Genomic DNA, 16,262 nt, shown 5'->3' with positions numbered 1-16,262 from the left:
GCCCAAGAGAGGACCGCAACCCTAATCTTGACAGTGTCCAGCGGATTGCGTATTACGCGTTCGCGCCACGTTCAGTCACATGGAAGATTATGGAAGATTGGAAGCAAATAAACCACGGCAAAACGAATGATTTCAACAATTAAAAAATATCTTGCAACGCTGGAAAATCACCACATCTCAATTACACCGCGTGTTCGATTAAATCATGCATTCCTTGCGTGACTCGTTACTCAGAATAACTGTCTTTTGTCCAGTGATTTATCGACACCGTCTGTGAAATTTTCGCCCCCTGTTAAAGTTAGGTTAGTTAAGTCCTTAAGTTATTTGTTGTTCCACCATGAACGATTACAATGCAAAAGGATCCGAACATGTGTCAATCCTGACAGGAAGTTGAAATTTTTTCCTTCACAAGGAACGATTAGAATGCGAAGAAAATGTCAATCGCAAAAGTTTGTCAACTGAGATCGAGGCTTCTGTCACATGGGAGGCGGAAGGTGACGATGAAGGCACCTTAAGTCTTAGTGTGTCTAGGCCCGCACTTTCTAACCTGTGTTTTCCACTAGTCTTATGACTAAGTAAATATTACTCTCCTATTCTGAGAATGTTTATATCATGTTAATGTTCAGCAGAGAATGATATTTGCATGGTAAGATCTTCTTTAGTTCCTGCTATGAACGCAGGTTTTTGTTTTCCATATAAATAACGACGACAGAAAATAAAACTGACTGCTTCCTGTATGACGTTCAAACAAGAACTAGTTGTATGCATCGGAAAAGTGGTCTTAAGATATCATGTCAGCTATTTTACGGACACAGAAAAAAAACCCTCAACTTTTTCCCCCAACACACTAAACAAAACTAGTTTTAAAATACTGAGAACTTGCCGGATATAAGTTTCAATGTGAATTAAAACCTACCATTTCCAAACCTACAATTGTTCGCAGATTTCCACTTGAATCTTTCTCCTCGCCAATATAACGTACAGTTCCTCTTACTGGATGATCGCCAATGAAAGTGACGACTCTTTGATAAATTTTCAGTTTTTTGTTAGATCTTTTCTGAGATGACTTTTGTTCTAAATCTCTTTTTGGGGATTTAGAAAGAGAACTTGAGTTGGGATCTTCTCGAGATTTTAATTTATCAAGACCAACAAAAACACCAGAATTTGATCTGCAGGTAAAGTACCGCTTGCCTGCGAACGTCCCATCAGTTGTTCCTTGGCCTGGATTTCTCTAGAAACAGTTAAAGTTTATATCAGCTTTTACTATTTGTTTAACACAGTGGTCATTCTAAAATCATCACTGTAGCAGTTTAAAAAAAAACAAGGAATAAACTCATAGACGTAAAGAAAGTGCATAATGCAATGGAGCCGATCAATTGAAGGTATGATGCTTTCTGTGTCATGTTTATTTACTGATTCAATTTAGTGCCCTCCTTCCAATAAGTGCCCCTTTCAAATAAGCGCCCACCTTCGAATGTGCTTTTGTCAATAAGCGCCCCTATTCCAATAATCGCCCCCATTCTAATAAGCGCTCCTATTCTAATAGGCGACCCTATTCTTATAAGTGCCCCATTCTTTCGTGATACGAAAGTATCACGTAAGCACCGATCACGTAAGCATCACGAAACACTGTAGCCTCCTACGCAGACGTTCTTTGGGCTCGTCACGCATTTCTCCCCAACGAACGTCTGCTCAACCGAGCTGCCACTTCCGTTCGCCGGCGGTTTGTCTTTGTTTTGAAGAAACCAATCAGCATCCGTCTACGGAACTTGACAGACGCGGCTCACCTGCGGGGCAATTTCCGCAAATCGATTCACATCGAGAGCTTACACGACCATAAACATTCGCGACATTTGTACTTTTGCCGTTCTTTATAGTCTTCCGACTTATTTTACTTAATTATTGCTTGTTTTTGAAAAGCACTATATACAGTATTTCTAGCAGGCGTTTGAAGTTGAATAGAGCCGCAAGTCTGTGGCCTCGGGTCTGCTTGTTTCCTGTTTGTAGATTTTGGCAATCTGTAATTTGCTTTGTGTTTCACGTGAGCAGTTTGTTTGGCTCATTTTTGTTTGAAAGACATGTTTGAAGCACTCAAAATTTTCGTTCTGGAAGGGCAAGGTCTGAAACTTTGCGCAAGCTATTAATTACTTGCATTTAATATCTGTGACGGCATCAGATGCCTTACATCTTTTATTACGGATGAATATCTGTGACATATTTATTTTGGTCCGGCTTTGCCTGATACAAGCTTTACTTCGAGAAAGCTACAGCTTTGTTTTACGTAGTACGAAAGCCGAGGAGGGACATCACATTTCAGACTTCAAACTTCGGACTTTAGACTTCAGACTTCAGACTTCGCTTGATTTCCGCTGATCTCCGAGTTGTTGAGTTGTTAGATCAGGCAGATCCACTATTTAAAGTCAGATCCGCTATCTATAAAGTCAGATCCGGTTGTAAGTAAACTGTATAATGGCGGAACGCGGAACGGCGTAACGGCAGAACGAGAATCGGAGTAACGAGATTTTTTTCTGTTTTTTTTTTTTTTTTTTTTTTTTTTTTTTTTTTTAATAACTTAATCAACTTATTGCAATGAACAAAATTAAATTAATAAATTCCCACTTTGCAGACCTGCAGACAGCGGTACCTGGAATCTTTTTTTTTCTTTATTTCACACACAATAGGCCGCAATATCGTTTTTGGCTTATACATGACCTCTTGACTTAATTACGTAAAACTGGACAACAAACAAACATACATACAAACAAAAAAACAGTAAATATATTTCACAAAATAAAGGGCATGCATATCTTCTTAATCCTTCTAGATCGATCTAGAGCTAGGATTTCGATTTTATTTCGAGTGAGGATTTCAAGGAGAAGCTCAGTAGCGCGACTGCCCTTAGGACTTTCTCGCCCCGATCGAGACAATGAAACGTACAAATAAAGCCGAAGCAAGTAAAAAACAAATAATAAAAATAAATAAATAAAAATAATAAATAAATGGGAATTTACAGTTGGAAAAAAATATAAGGGCCTGAAAAGTTACTGATTTCGTAAGAAAAAGAAAGAAAGAAAATGAAAAGCCCACAACAAGGGGTATTTTCAGTTGGTCACCCATCCAAGTACTAATCCCGCCCAACAGGGCTTAACTTTGGCGATCGGACAAGAACCGTTGCTTTCCATGTGGTATCAGAAATAGCGCGTAAATCAGCTAATAAAAGTTAAGTCCAGTTTTAGCAGGAAAGTGCCAAATTGTCCAAAAGATCCATTTAACTCTTTCAGTGCTAAAGTCGACTTTTGTCGACATTTGGAGGAGCAGTCAATGAACCACTTGTGACGTCATTAATTTAAAAGTCAACAGACTTTGGTGATAAGCATCTGATAGAGCTAGGTTTGACCTTTTCAAAGAACTATTCATTTTGCGTATCGGTCGCATCCTAACAGAGCTAATCGAGAAAAAGTCAATCACTTTTTAGTGCAAAATCGGTGCTTAAAAAGGCCAAAACACCTGTAAAAGATCGAGGTCCTCTTGACAGGGTTTACCAATGTTTTTATCAAAACTTTTTTGGTCTAATCTTGGCTTGCACTCACGTGACTTCCCGATTACGTGTGACTTCCGTCCGCCATGATGGTGTTCCAAATACCAATATGGCGGACGGATGCCAGTCACAAACACAAGTGTTCCGTCGAGTTTTTTCCAGTTTCGCGTCCTCAAAATGCCTATATGCCTGATCGTGGGCTGTTCTAGAAAAACTGGTCGAGATAAGGGAATACGATTGTATCAATCACAACTGAGTTGTGACGAATCAGGGCCAGAAGTTGAAGAGCTCAGCATTGAGCAAAGGCGAAGATGGATCTCAGCAATAAGCCGCGATGACCTCACAGAAGAAATCTTAAGTAACGATAGGGTTTGTGATCAGCATTTTCATTCTGGAGCCGCAGCTTCTTCGTGGGACCGAAAGACCGAGTTTAACATAGAACGGCAAATGTTCAAATGTCACGAACGTAGGAATCGTGTAGGCCCGTCACCTTTATTTACTAAAGAAAACTAAATACCGGCAACTGATGAGATCCACACGGAGGATCAAAACCATGGTCTTGCCTGAACTGAACCATAGACTAGCGTAAACAAAACGCAAAATAATCAACAGACTTGCGCGTGAAATATTTCAAATCTATATTTGAATCATGTGGTGCCAACGTAACGCAATGAACAAGGGAGGTAAAAAATACTAAACATCGAGCTAAAAAGACAGAGCACTCGATCAAAATAATGCAAGAAGCATAGACTTAACAATACAGAAGGTCTCTCTGAAACCAACTTTCAGCTTTTTCATAGTAAAGCTGAAACAGTCTTAAGATTATCCGTGATAAGACAATACGTCTTGCATTAAAATGCCGGGCCCGGCGTCAATAAAATGCAAGTAGTTTATATTTTCCCGGAACATTTCAGATCTTGTCCTTCCAGGCCGGGCAAACATTTTTAGAGCCTTAAACACATCTTGCAAATAGAATTTAGCCAAAACAAACTAAACTAGCACAACATGTAGCAGAATACAGATTTAGAGGTGCCATTCAACTCTACAAATGGAAATCACGCAGCGCAATGACCTCTAGACACTTCCTTGGCCACAATCTTACGGCTATATTCAAGACATAATGCCTCCAAATAAAAACAGTACCCTCAAAAAGAAGTCAGAAGCCAATAAGGTCGAAAGACCGAACTTAATATAGAGCGGTAAAGGTACAAATGTCACGAACGTAGGAGTCGTGTAGGCCGTCGTCACCTTTATTTACCATAAACTGCTCATCGGGAATAGTGACCGGATCGACTCCAACCTCGGCGATTTTTTCTAAATATCTTCGTTTTACGTGGTCGTCGAGTTTTCTGCAATACTCAGATAATACTGGAATCGTACTACAAAGCTCATCTATTGAAGGAACACGTTCGTTTTCCGGGAAATCCATTGAAATTTCGAGTCATTCAACAGCGATGGCATATAAACATATGTAAATTTCACCCGCGGTGGAACACCAATATGGCGGATACCCAAATATGGAAACATCTCTGACGTCACGTGCAAGCCAAGAATTAGGAAGGATGGATACAGTAGAAAGTGGTGCAAATAACAAAGCCAAGAGAAACGAAAGGAAAAGGAGCAAGAAAAAAATGGAAACAATTTCGCAAAAAAAAAAAAAAAAGTCCAAATTTTGGCTTATGCGCATGCACCAAAGTACATTTTTGTACAATTTTTAATGGAATCTTCCTCAAAATCTTGCTGCATTGTGGAAAAGTGGTTTTTAAGCAAAGTTAAGGGAAATTCAGGATCGTACCATCAAAAATTCAGTTTAACGGTAGAAAAAAAACCAGTTTTTGGAGAAATTCAGCACTGAAAGGGTTAAACCAGGTATTTCTTTTTCTCTATTTGCATAACTCTTATAACCCTTTGTCTCGTGTGACGGTCCAGAGGTCATGTATAAGCTAAGCCATATGTGAAATAAAGAAAAAAAATGGTTCCAGGTAAGTGAGAATTTATTAGTTAATTTTGTTCATAGCAATAAATTAATGTAAGTTATAAAAAACAAATATCGTTACGCCGATTCTCGTTCTGCCGTTACGCCGTTCCGCGTTCCGCCGTTCCTCCAACTACTAACAACCGGATCTGACTTTATAGATAGCGAAACTGACTTTAAATAGTGGATCTGCCTAATCTAACTAACTACTTAACAACTCGGAGGTCAGCGGAAATCAAGCGAAGGCGGAAGTCTCTGAATTCTTAAGGCGGAAGTCTGAAGTCTGAAGTCCGAAGTCTGAAGTCCGAAGTCTGAAGTCTGAAGTCGAAGTCTGAAGTCCGATGTCCGAAGTCCGAAGTCTGAAGTCTGAAGTCTGAAGTCGAAGTCTGAAATGTGATGTCCCTCCTCGGCTTTCGTAGTTTTAGAGAGATTTCTGTGTTGTATAACGCGTAAAGCTTATGTTTCCTGCAAAATTTTGATCGAGCGTTTTGTCACTTGAGCGTAGCCTGCGAACAGGCTCTCCGGTCGGGGAGGGGGCGAAAAGAAAAAGGAAGAGCGGAGAGGGGGCTGGGAGAGAGAGTCTGTTGACAAAGCATGGAGGCAGCCATTCCGCCCCTTTTTATAAACCTGTCATCATCTGTCACTAATCTGTCGACAACGTGTCATCAACTCCGCCTTCTCCGCCTAGATGCATTGGAATGTAATTGGAGCGTACTTGAAAATGACAGCTCGCGGGAAAAAACCGCGCTTTTCTCCAATATGGATCGGAGCGATCCTCAAAAAAAAAAAAAAAAGTCAATTGTAAATAAAGGTGACGGGCCTACACAGACTCCTACGTTCGTGACATTTGTACTTTAGCCGTTCTATGGTAAGTTCGGTCTTTCGACCTTATTTGCTTCCGACTTCTTTCTGAAGGTACTGTTTTTATTTGGTGGCATTATGTATTGAAATGAGCCGTCTGATTGTGGCCAAGGAAATGTATAGAGGTCATTAGTCCGCGCTGCGTGGTTTCCGTTAGCCTGCGAACAGGCTCCCGAGTGGCGTTTCCGCGAGCAAAGCGAGTGGGGAACGAAGCGACCTGCTTACGCGAGCGAAGCGAGCGGAAGAGCGGGGCCTGAGGGGGAGTACGTGGGCGCGGGAGCCTGTGGACAGTCCTTTGAAACCGCCGATCCATGATACCAGATTCTGGTATCATGACCTGATTGGTCAAACCGCTAATTTTTGACAACTGAGCGATGAATATTGATAGATGCTGTCAACACAAAGTATTGCGCTACAAGTTTGCATACTCTTGCCGCCGTGATCGATTATTTCCGATTCCTTCGATAACGTTTTCCCCGTCGATCGACAATAATATAAATCTTTAGCAATAACGACGGCGACGCCGAGGACAACGCCTGGTGCAAGATAAATTTAAATTTTACTGGAGAATCTCGCAATTATTATCCAAATGTATTCAGTGTATCTATTGGTTTAGGAACAAGTTGGAGCTAAATACGTCAGAAAGCGTTCATCATCAAATAGAAATTCGAAAATTTAGCCGACGTCGTTCACTCTCTTTAAAATACGCAGAAATTTGGCCATTTGACGTTGTTGTTTTCCAGAGAACGGCCAAGAAATGTACCAGGATATAAAACGCACGTGCAGGGCTTTTATTCTGCTCATAAACCTTTTGTTTGGTGACGTTTTCGTTCACATTGCCGTCGTGGTTTGCTATTAAAGCTCACATTCTCTTTGTTGCTCAAGAGTCGATCTTGTTGGCGTTTTGCTGAAGGTGTTTCACTAGTCAGCGATCGCAGCGCCGAAGTTCTTGTAGCTTGGCGGAATCGTACACTCAAAAGAATTCTCTGGCTGTTCCAAAGATTTATTGCAACGGCCGGTAATCATTTTAACAGGAGTGAGAAAGTCGGACAAGTTGTCGAGCACAAGAAAGGCATGAGAATTCAGAATTTTCTCCACGCCGCAAGCGTTGTCCCCAGCTTTTCAATTTTCGCAGCTAAAACCACACTTTCTTGGTATAAAGCAATAAGCAATTCTTTGTTTTTCAGCGTGTTGAATACGGAAACCATTGGCACTCGTTTGCCGTGAGGCGAGATCAGTAATTTCAGATTTCTTTAAGAAACGGCAAATCCAAGTGCGCGCGAACGTTATGAGAGCCGATGCATTCGAGCATAAAATACATAATTTTTGACAGGTCTAATTACCTTTCTGACAGATTTGTTACAGGATACATTTATTATTACAAGTGGGCGGATGGGCGGAATCAAACAAAGTCTACAGGCTCCGCCTCAGGCCCCGCTCTTCCGCTCGCTTCGCTCGCGTACGCCGCTCGCGGAAACCCCACTCGGGAGCGTGTTCGCAGGCTAGGTTTCCGTTTGTAGAGTTGAATGACACCTCTAAATTTGTACTCTGCCACATGTTGTGCTAGTTCAGTTTGTTTTGGCTCAATTCTATTTGCAAGATATGCTTTACGCTCTGAAAATGTTCGCCCTGGAAGGACAAGACCTATATGTTCCGTGAAAATGTAAACTACTTGCATTTTATTGACGCCGGGCCCGGCATTTTAATCAATACTGTTGCAAGATGTATTGTCTTATCACGGATTAAATCTTGGTCCGGCTTCGCCAGAGACTGTGTCAGCTTTACTATGAAAAAGCTGAATGTTGGTTTCAGCGAGACCTTCTGTATTGTAAAGTCTATGCTTCTTGCATTATTTTGATCGAGCGCTCTGTCTTTTTAGCTCGATGTTTAGGATTTTTTACCTCCCTTGTTCGTTGCGTTACGTTGGCACCACATGATTCAAATATAGATTTGAAATTTTCTTCACGCGCAAGTCTGTTGACTATTTTGCGTTTTGTATATGCCAGCATATGGTTCAGTAATCTGTCGTATGTGGACGAAATCTTTTAAAGAATCGTCCAACGCACGTTCAAAGAGATCGTTCGTAATTCGCAAAGACGCCATGTTTTCACTTCATAATAAGCCGCATTCCATCGCGTCCGTGTATATTTACGGTGTCGGCAAATTGAGATATGTTGATAAGACCTGTCAACAATCAGTGATTCGATCAATCAGATGTTGCACTAGAATCTCGTGCACGGAACGGCGGCAAAAAAGCTTTGTCCGCAGGCTCCCCCGATTTCCTGTCCCGACCCGACACATTACTCGGCTCGCTCCGCTCGCCGAAAACATCATCGGGAGCCTGCTCGCAGGCTACTTGAGCGTGATGATCAGCTTTTGGAGCGTTAAGGTCAAAGTCCCACTTTCCAGATATTGGAAGACGAACCATGATTGGTTAACCGCCGGCGAACGGAAGTGGCCGCTCGGTTGAGCAGACGTTCGTGGGGGAGAAATTAACGCGTGACGAGCCCAAAGAACGTCTGCGTAGGAGGCTAGAAACACTGTTTTATCTCATCCAATCTCATTATGTTCACTGTATCTTGTAAGGACTGTCCTCAGCTTGAGTCAACCGATCGTGAGGTAAGTGAGATATAATACAGTAGGTCGAATTTTCGGATCAAAAGATTCAAAATTAATTATTCAGTATTTTATGGAATATTGCTCACGATCAGTTGACTTAAGCCGAGGTAAGTTGTTACAAATTACAGTGAATGTATGAGATCAAAAAGCGGCCTCAAACACAGAGGATTATCTGCCTATGGTTATTTCCTTACCACTGTCACGCAATGGTCTTTTTAATGTCATCTTTTACGGAAATTCGCTTTATTGGGGAATGTTCTTGGCCCATCCTCGTACAGTCATGTACATCAAGAAACCAAGTGTCAAGGATAAAATAATTTGTTTTTAAAGAGATTTCGAGTTTTGTAGTCATCTCCCCTCGAGTGCGAAGTTGCAACAAAAATGATGCATTTTGTACCAGGCTGCAGTCTGCAATCTGCAATTAGTGCTTAGTCTATATTTTGTACCCGGTTTGAAGACTGTAGTCTGGATTCTGCAGTCTCAGAGCGGTCTGCATTTTTGTACTGACCGATAACCTATAGTATTTATTGAAATGCATATATAATTAAGCATTTTATGCAATGCGGCAAAATAAAGCGAGATGTTCAAATGCCTCAGGATGTACCCGGTTTGAAGACTGTAGTCTGGATTCTGCAGTCTCAGAGCGGTCTGCATTTTTGTACTGACCGATAACCTATAGTATTTATTGAAATGCATATATGTCTGAATTTATCAAAACCGGGTCAAAGAAAAGTGACGTCAGTATTCTTGAACAAGTACGTTACTGCGTGAATTGCCTCAAAACGCCACAAGAAAGGGGAAAAAAAAAAAGAAATACAGCGCTGAAAGGTGAAGAAAAGAGAGGAGAAGAGAAAAAAAAGACTGACATTCCCTTTAGTTTTTATATCATCGAGTTTGGAGATAGTTTCTGGCGAGAAAAAAACGCGTTTACAGCGATTTCGCTTAAAACGATCAAAAATTTCCTTGACCTGGTTTTGATAAATTCAGACATATGATTCAATAGTATGACCGGAAAGGCCGAGAATGAGCTTCTTGAGTTACAATCAATCATTTTCTATGCATCTAGAGAGAAATCTAGGCTTTCCCTGCTCCAGTGTAACATTCACTAGCCTCTCCGGTCATACTATTGAATCATATGTCTGAATTTATCAAAACCGGGTCAAAGAAAAGTGACGTCAGTATTCTTGAACAAGTACGTTACTGCGTGAATTGCCTCAAAACGCCACAAGAAAGGGAAAAAAAAAAAAAGAAATACAGCGCTGAAAGGTGAAGAAAAGAGAGGAGAAGAGAAAAAAAAAGACTGACATTCCCTTTAGTTTTTATATCATCGAGTTTGGAGATAGTTTCTGGCGAGAAAAAAACGCGTTTACAGCGATTTCGCTTAAAACGATCAAAAATTTCCTTGACCTGGTTTTGATAAATTCAGACATATATATAATTAAGCATTTTATGCAATGCGGCAAAATAAAGCGAGATGTTCAAATGCCTCAGGATAGCTTGGGGCCATTTCATTCGGGAGGGGAGGTGATCACTGCTGAAATAGACTGATGCATAAGTATAGCATCCTGGGTTAATATAGCATCTTTTATAATACTACATCAAACAAGCTACTTACAATTAGTTCAACTCCAAACATAGTTCCAGCGGTAAACAGTATTTTACCCTTGTACCGAACGACACCAGGTAAATCCTGTGAAACTCCAGAAACTCCTTTCACTGAAACAAAAACATCACTCTCCGGTGAAAGTCGTCGCCCAAAGTCCAGACGTTTTTTGTCGATAAACGTTTCATATCTCAATTGAGCGGCAGAAATCGCCACAAGCAAGTTGGCATCTTCGTCCGAAAGTTGAGCTAAATCCTCGGTGCTACATTCAAGACGCAACTGAAATGGATAGCGATTAATTCTTGCAAGGACTGTAATTTTAGTTGAATCTAAAGATTGTTTAGCTTCAGGAAGAGCTTCCAATAAATCGCCTCGCAGTACTTGCGTTGGTTTGATATGATCATGAAGTAGAATATATTTTTTCTTGAGCTCTTCCATACTGCAGACATACTTCTGCGCACTGCAGACAAAGAAACAACTATATCATGTCCTCTGCCGTACACGTGACCTTACTAAATCCATAGAAGGTAAGCTTATCTTTCAGCAGAAGCGTTTTCTATTTTGATGGAATTTCTTAAACTACTCGTTAGCTTGCATGACTATCGCCTTTTGTTATGGCCTGAGGGACCGATGGATGGGTCGTGTTACGATTACTCCAACCGAGTTAAGCACAGGAAACTTTGCACTTTGATTGTTTGTACATCTTTGATTGTCATGACTATGGATAAACATAGACCAGACGTAACTGATCGTTGACATAAATGATATCAATGAATAATCAATTGGTAGTGTAATCGGTGCGATGTATAAGGAAGAAAGGATTTGTAAAGGAACGCGACGATTTTGGTTCAAACGGTTTAAAATTAAATAATCTGTGAATAAAGTCGACTTACCTTGTTTCCATGTTGCATTCTTTGTTCTTTGTCCCCATCTCAGGTCATTTTGAAGCGTTTTCGACGAGTAACGCTGGCTGGTGGTGTTACCAGCGAGTAACGCTGGCGGTAACGCTGAGCGGTGAACGGCGCGGCGGAACTGTAACGCTGGCGGAACACCGCCAGCCAGCATTTAATACTCGCCGAAAACGCTTCAAAATGACCTAGGATGCGGACAAAGAACAAAGAATACAAAACAGAAACAAGGTAAGTCGATTTTATTCACAGATTATTTAATTTTTAACCGTTTGAACCAAAATCGTCAAGTTCCTTTACAATTACAAATTTTTCGATCGATGAGCCATCCTCGGATAGGCCTTTCTCGATTATGCTAGCATTTTTTTCGGCATTTTTTGGGAAAACGAGCATTTTTTTTGGTTTTTTCTTCAAAAAAGAATTGCCAGCATTTTCTGTCACTTTTCATGGCTGTGATCCAGATTTTCAGCACTCAGAACTCAGAAGGATAAATAATCCTAAAGTTTCACAATTTTGATTACATAATTTGATTGTTTTCTGTCTGTTTTGACTGTTTGTGCGTTGTGTTACTTGTGTACTTGTGTGTGTGTGTTTTTTATTTTTAAATATTTTTATTTTATTTTTTATTTTTTATAAACAAACAATTATTAAGTATCACCTGTTGTTGATATGAGCATATAATGTGAGAGTTTGTTCGTTTTGTTTGAAATAAAACAAAGCATTTTTGGAATTCAAGTGGCATTTTTTAAGGAAATCAGGCATTATTTTAGCATTTTTTGGGTGTCGGTAAAACGCCGACTCGGGGTCGGGGTCGGGGTCGGAGTCAATTTTTTAATTTTTTTTTAAACAACTCACTGACTCAGAAAAAAAAATTAAAAAGTTCATATTCGCGTGTGGGGCATTTCGAGTCGAAAAAAGTATTTCCTTGACAAATTTGCCACAAATCTTGATCCTTATAAGTTCAAAAGTATAAGAGAAGGATTTCTAACAGGCGAGTGGTGAAATTTAACTTTTACATACAGTTTAGCCTACTTTGTCTACTTTTCTGTAATCGAATAATACCCGCTTTCAATGTTACGTGCATAGCTATCTTTCTACGTCCATCTTCCCACATCATCTTTCGACAGAATCTTTCGACGTGCTGTTTGAAATGAGCCTATCAGACAGAGGACCCGCATGAAAACCAGCTAGCGCTGATGTGGCTTCCTCTCTAAATATAGCAATTTATTTATTTATCAAAACCGATGGATACCCTTGTTGGTTTCACCCACAAGGTCAAAAGGTCATGCTGGTGGGCTGTGATTAGCGGATTTCGATCCGTGTTGTTTGTTACAACAAACCGCTATGTACCAAACACTAAAAGCGGGGGTAATACTTCCTCGTCAGCATAACCTAAATTTTAGCCGTTCTTTGCTCATTTTGCATTTTGTTGATCAACAGAACCACCTTGTGATTCATAAGAACTTAAAAAAACAGATTTTGTACTGAGAGGCTGTTCGGTTTTCAGTCACACTGAAACAAATTAGGTATAAACAGAGAATTCAAGAGAAACTCGCGTAGACGTTGTCTCGCAAATATTCTAAATCTGTTTACTTTTAAACATACGCGGCAGATTTTTGTAGTAGAATTTGGTGGCCATGAACTGCGGTTTGTTTTGACAGAGAAACTCGCATGTCGGGCAGTTTGTTGTAACATGTTTCAGTCACGAAAGTTCCTCAAAAATCAAAACATACAGCCAGCTTTTTAAAATTTTGTACAAATTGTGTGCTTCATTTGTGAACTGGATCGAATTTGAAGATTGTATGGTGTGTGTAGTAAGCGGGAGCGATGAAAGGCGGCCAGGCTACAACTCACCATTTGCGTCGAAAACGATGTGTACATTAAGATCAATTTTATTTAAAATGTCTTTCCGCATTTCGGTCACGCAAATTGGATAAATGGCTAAATACCTTCACTTATATTTAAAACAATAACAGAATTTAAAAAATTAAAGATTGCGAGTCATGTTAATGCGAGCTTCGCTGTCTAAACAAAACAATTCTGCTTCCTTATAAATAATTTTTGGATATGAAAGGCGGCTTTATTTTAACGATATAAACCTGAATTAATTTTCTCTTGCTACACAAACGCATGCACAATTTGATTTAAACCTGAAAAGTTCATGCTATGTTGGCGAGAAGATAGCGCTCAGAAAGAAATCGGCAGCACATTCTATCCGTCAAGCTGTTTACATGTAATAGAGAATTTCACCTGTCGCCTGTTAGACCACAAATTTCTTCTTTTATACTTTTGAACTTATAAGGAACAAAATTCCCGGCTATTTTGTGAAGGAAATGCTTAGTCCGACTCGAAATTTCCCACACGCTAATATAAACTTTGTATTTTTTTTTCTGAATCGATGAATTTTATAAAAATAAAAAATAAAAAAATGACCCCGACCCCGACCCCGACCCCGAGTCGGCGTTTTACCGACACCCGCATTTTTTGGGCTTTATGCGAGAATTTCTAGTAGCATTAAATGCCAGTTTTACTAGCATAATCGAGAAAGGCCTATCCTCGGAGACCCAGGGGCAGTTAGTGGGGGCAGGGGAAACTCTCTACGGGTGAAAAGAAAATTGGCCTATAGACTTTCCCCTGCCCCCACTAACTGCCCCTGGCTCTGCTGTGAGAACGGCGAGAAACTGGACGCCAGCGCAAAACGGAAGAAGCAAGAGGGTGGGGGGCGGGAGCGAAAAAAACAGGCTTTCGCTCGCTTCGCTCGCTCCCGCCGACCTCTCCCCGCGCGCTCGCTCGTTCGCTCGCTCCGTTTGCGTTGAAAAATCGAAAGGGTGCGGACAGTCTATATACAAATCCTTATAAATCGCATTTGTGTAACACAACACTGCTCGAAGCCAAGGAAATATCTCGTTCGCCGATTTACCTAGCAATGCAAAAACCCTTTGCTCGTCCCATAAATCTGTGTAGGGGTGCTGTGTAAATATTTGGGTGATTTTTGGATATTTTTGGGAGGAGATAGTTTTTCTTAAAGGATTGGTAACATTTAGAGAAATAAGAAAAATTGGAAATTTAAGGTGATTTTAAAATTAGAATATGAAGTTAAAAATAAATAGACGGACACCACCCACCGGTCCATTCGCACGAGGGAGCTCCAACTCGCGCATTAAGCGAATTTTGGATTACTTTCATGTACAATTCCTCTTATAGCTTACTATTATCGTCTCGAACCATTCATGTAAAGATTTGTTACAGGAAAGTCAGTCATAATTTAGAATAATGCTAAAACGAAAAGCGTTTCAGATGTATTGCATAATAATGCTATATTTAAATCAATAAGCAATCGATGGATAATTAAAAGGTTATCGATAAAATCGATAAGTAATCGACAGGCTACAAATTTTTTGTACATCGATTTCCCATAGATCATCGCCAATATTAAATGACTAATCAGCTGATTACTCAAAGATTACCCATCGACAGCAGACTAAGAGAATATATTGTGTTACCATTACCATTATTGGAAGCTAACTTTAAACAGGCTAACCGAAGTGTTACTCAGCTGCAGGCTAACCTGAGTGAATAGTAGGCTAACCGAAGTGCGTAGTAGGCTAGCCGGAGTGAAAAGTCTACGGATCTGCAGTCTGCAAGTGTCACACACCGAACTGCATTCCTATTTGTACGAAAAGCCAGAATTCTACAGAAATTTCTATCCACTTGCATGCTGATTTAGTTGATCTTAAATATTCTATCTGATAAGTTGCATTACATGTAAGTGATTCTAGTAAGCGATGTTGACTTGATTACATTTTAATGCGGAAATGTCACACAATCTTCAGTATCGACTTGATGCGGAAATCAATCCTGGGCTTTTATCATACATCAAGAGAGCCTCTCTTGCATACATGTATGCGTGCCGTTCATTGCTTATGCGCGATCCGTCAATATTTCGCGCTATTGCCGTTTCACTTTACGTCTGGTGTTTAAACAGACCAATATACCAGTACTTGATCAAGGTCTCCTTTCCAGGGTTTTCCATGGGTTAAGATCAAAACTTTTCAGGTCAGTAGAAGGGGTTCACAGAGTAAGAGATAGAGAGAATAAGAAAGCAGAGAAAAAACGAAAAGGAAAGGAGCAAGGAAAAATAATCGGAACGGTTCAGCGAAAAAAAAGGCTTATTCGCATGCGCCAAAGTAAAATATTGCACATTTTTACATGGAAATTTTATCAAAAGTTTACTGCAGTGTCAGAAAGTGCATTTCTAGCAAAGTTTAGAGAAATTTAGGACGTAGAGCCAAGAAAATCAATTAATGGTTAAAAACGTTTTTTTGGAGTAATTTCAGCATATTCAGGGTTAAACATTTTCAGGAAATTTGTCAAACTAACGTAAATAAAAATTCAGTGGAGCCCCCTTTACGGCACCCGCTTAATACAGACATGTTCTCTAGCAGTAACCCAAGATGGACACCCGTTTATAACGGACAACGGACACTTGTTTCAAGTGAAACGCTATCATACAAAGTTAACCTCGCTTTACGACACTTGTCGTTCACTGCTTATATTATCTTTGTACCATACATTTTTCCATTTGAAAAAACTGATCGAAAAGAGTGGCCTTAGTTGAAAAAAGCAATCCTCACGAGGCGAGTCTTTCCTGGTTTATTTTGCTGTTTTGGAAAGTTGTATCGGAACACGTTTAGTATTGATGAAGGAACAGCACTCAACGAGCCATCACAGAAGGTGGTTACTCGTCAGTTTCTTCAA

General features: G+C 40.1%; 1 protein-coding gene across 1 annotated transcript; it reads right to left on the bottom strand.

Annotated features, from left to right (window-relative positions):
- Positions 1 to 226: 226 nt before the first annotated feature.
- On the bottom strand, positions 227 to 11,527 carry LOC144651600 (ubiquitin carboxyl-terminal hydrolase CYLD-like). The gene is made up of 4 exons (XM_078511543.1): positions 11,490 to 11,527; positions 10,609 to 11,056; positions 917 to 1,231; positions 227 to 289 (listed from the first exon to the last, which is right to left on the bottom strand). Exons 1-4 carry the CDS (start codon positions 11,525 to 11,527, stop codon positions 227 to 229), a joined length of 864 nt encoding a protein of 287 aa, XP_078367669.1.
- Between the last annotated feature and the right edge of the window lie 4,735 nt (positions 11,528 to 16,262).

This window comes from Oculina patagonica, chromosome 4, assembly GCF_052425735.1.
Source record: "Oculina patagonica isolate OP01 chromosome 4, crgOcupat, whole genome shotgun sequence".
NCBI classification, from domain to species: domain Eukaryota; kingdom Metazoa; phylum Cnidaria; class Anthozoa; order Scleractinia; family Oculinidae; genus Oculina; species Oculina patagonica.
This window is presented reverse-complemented; position numbering and strand designations above follow the sequence as displayed.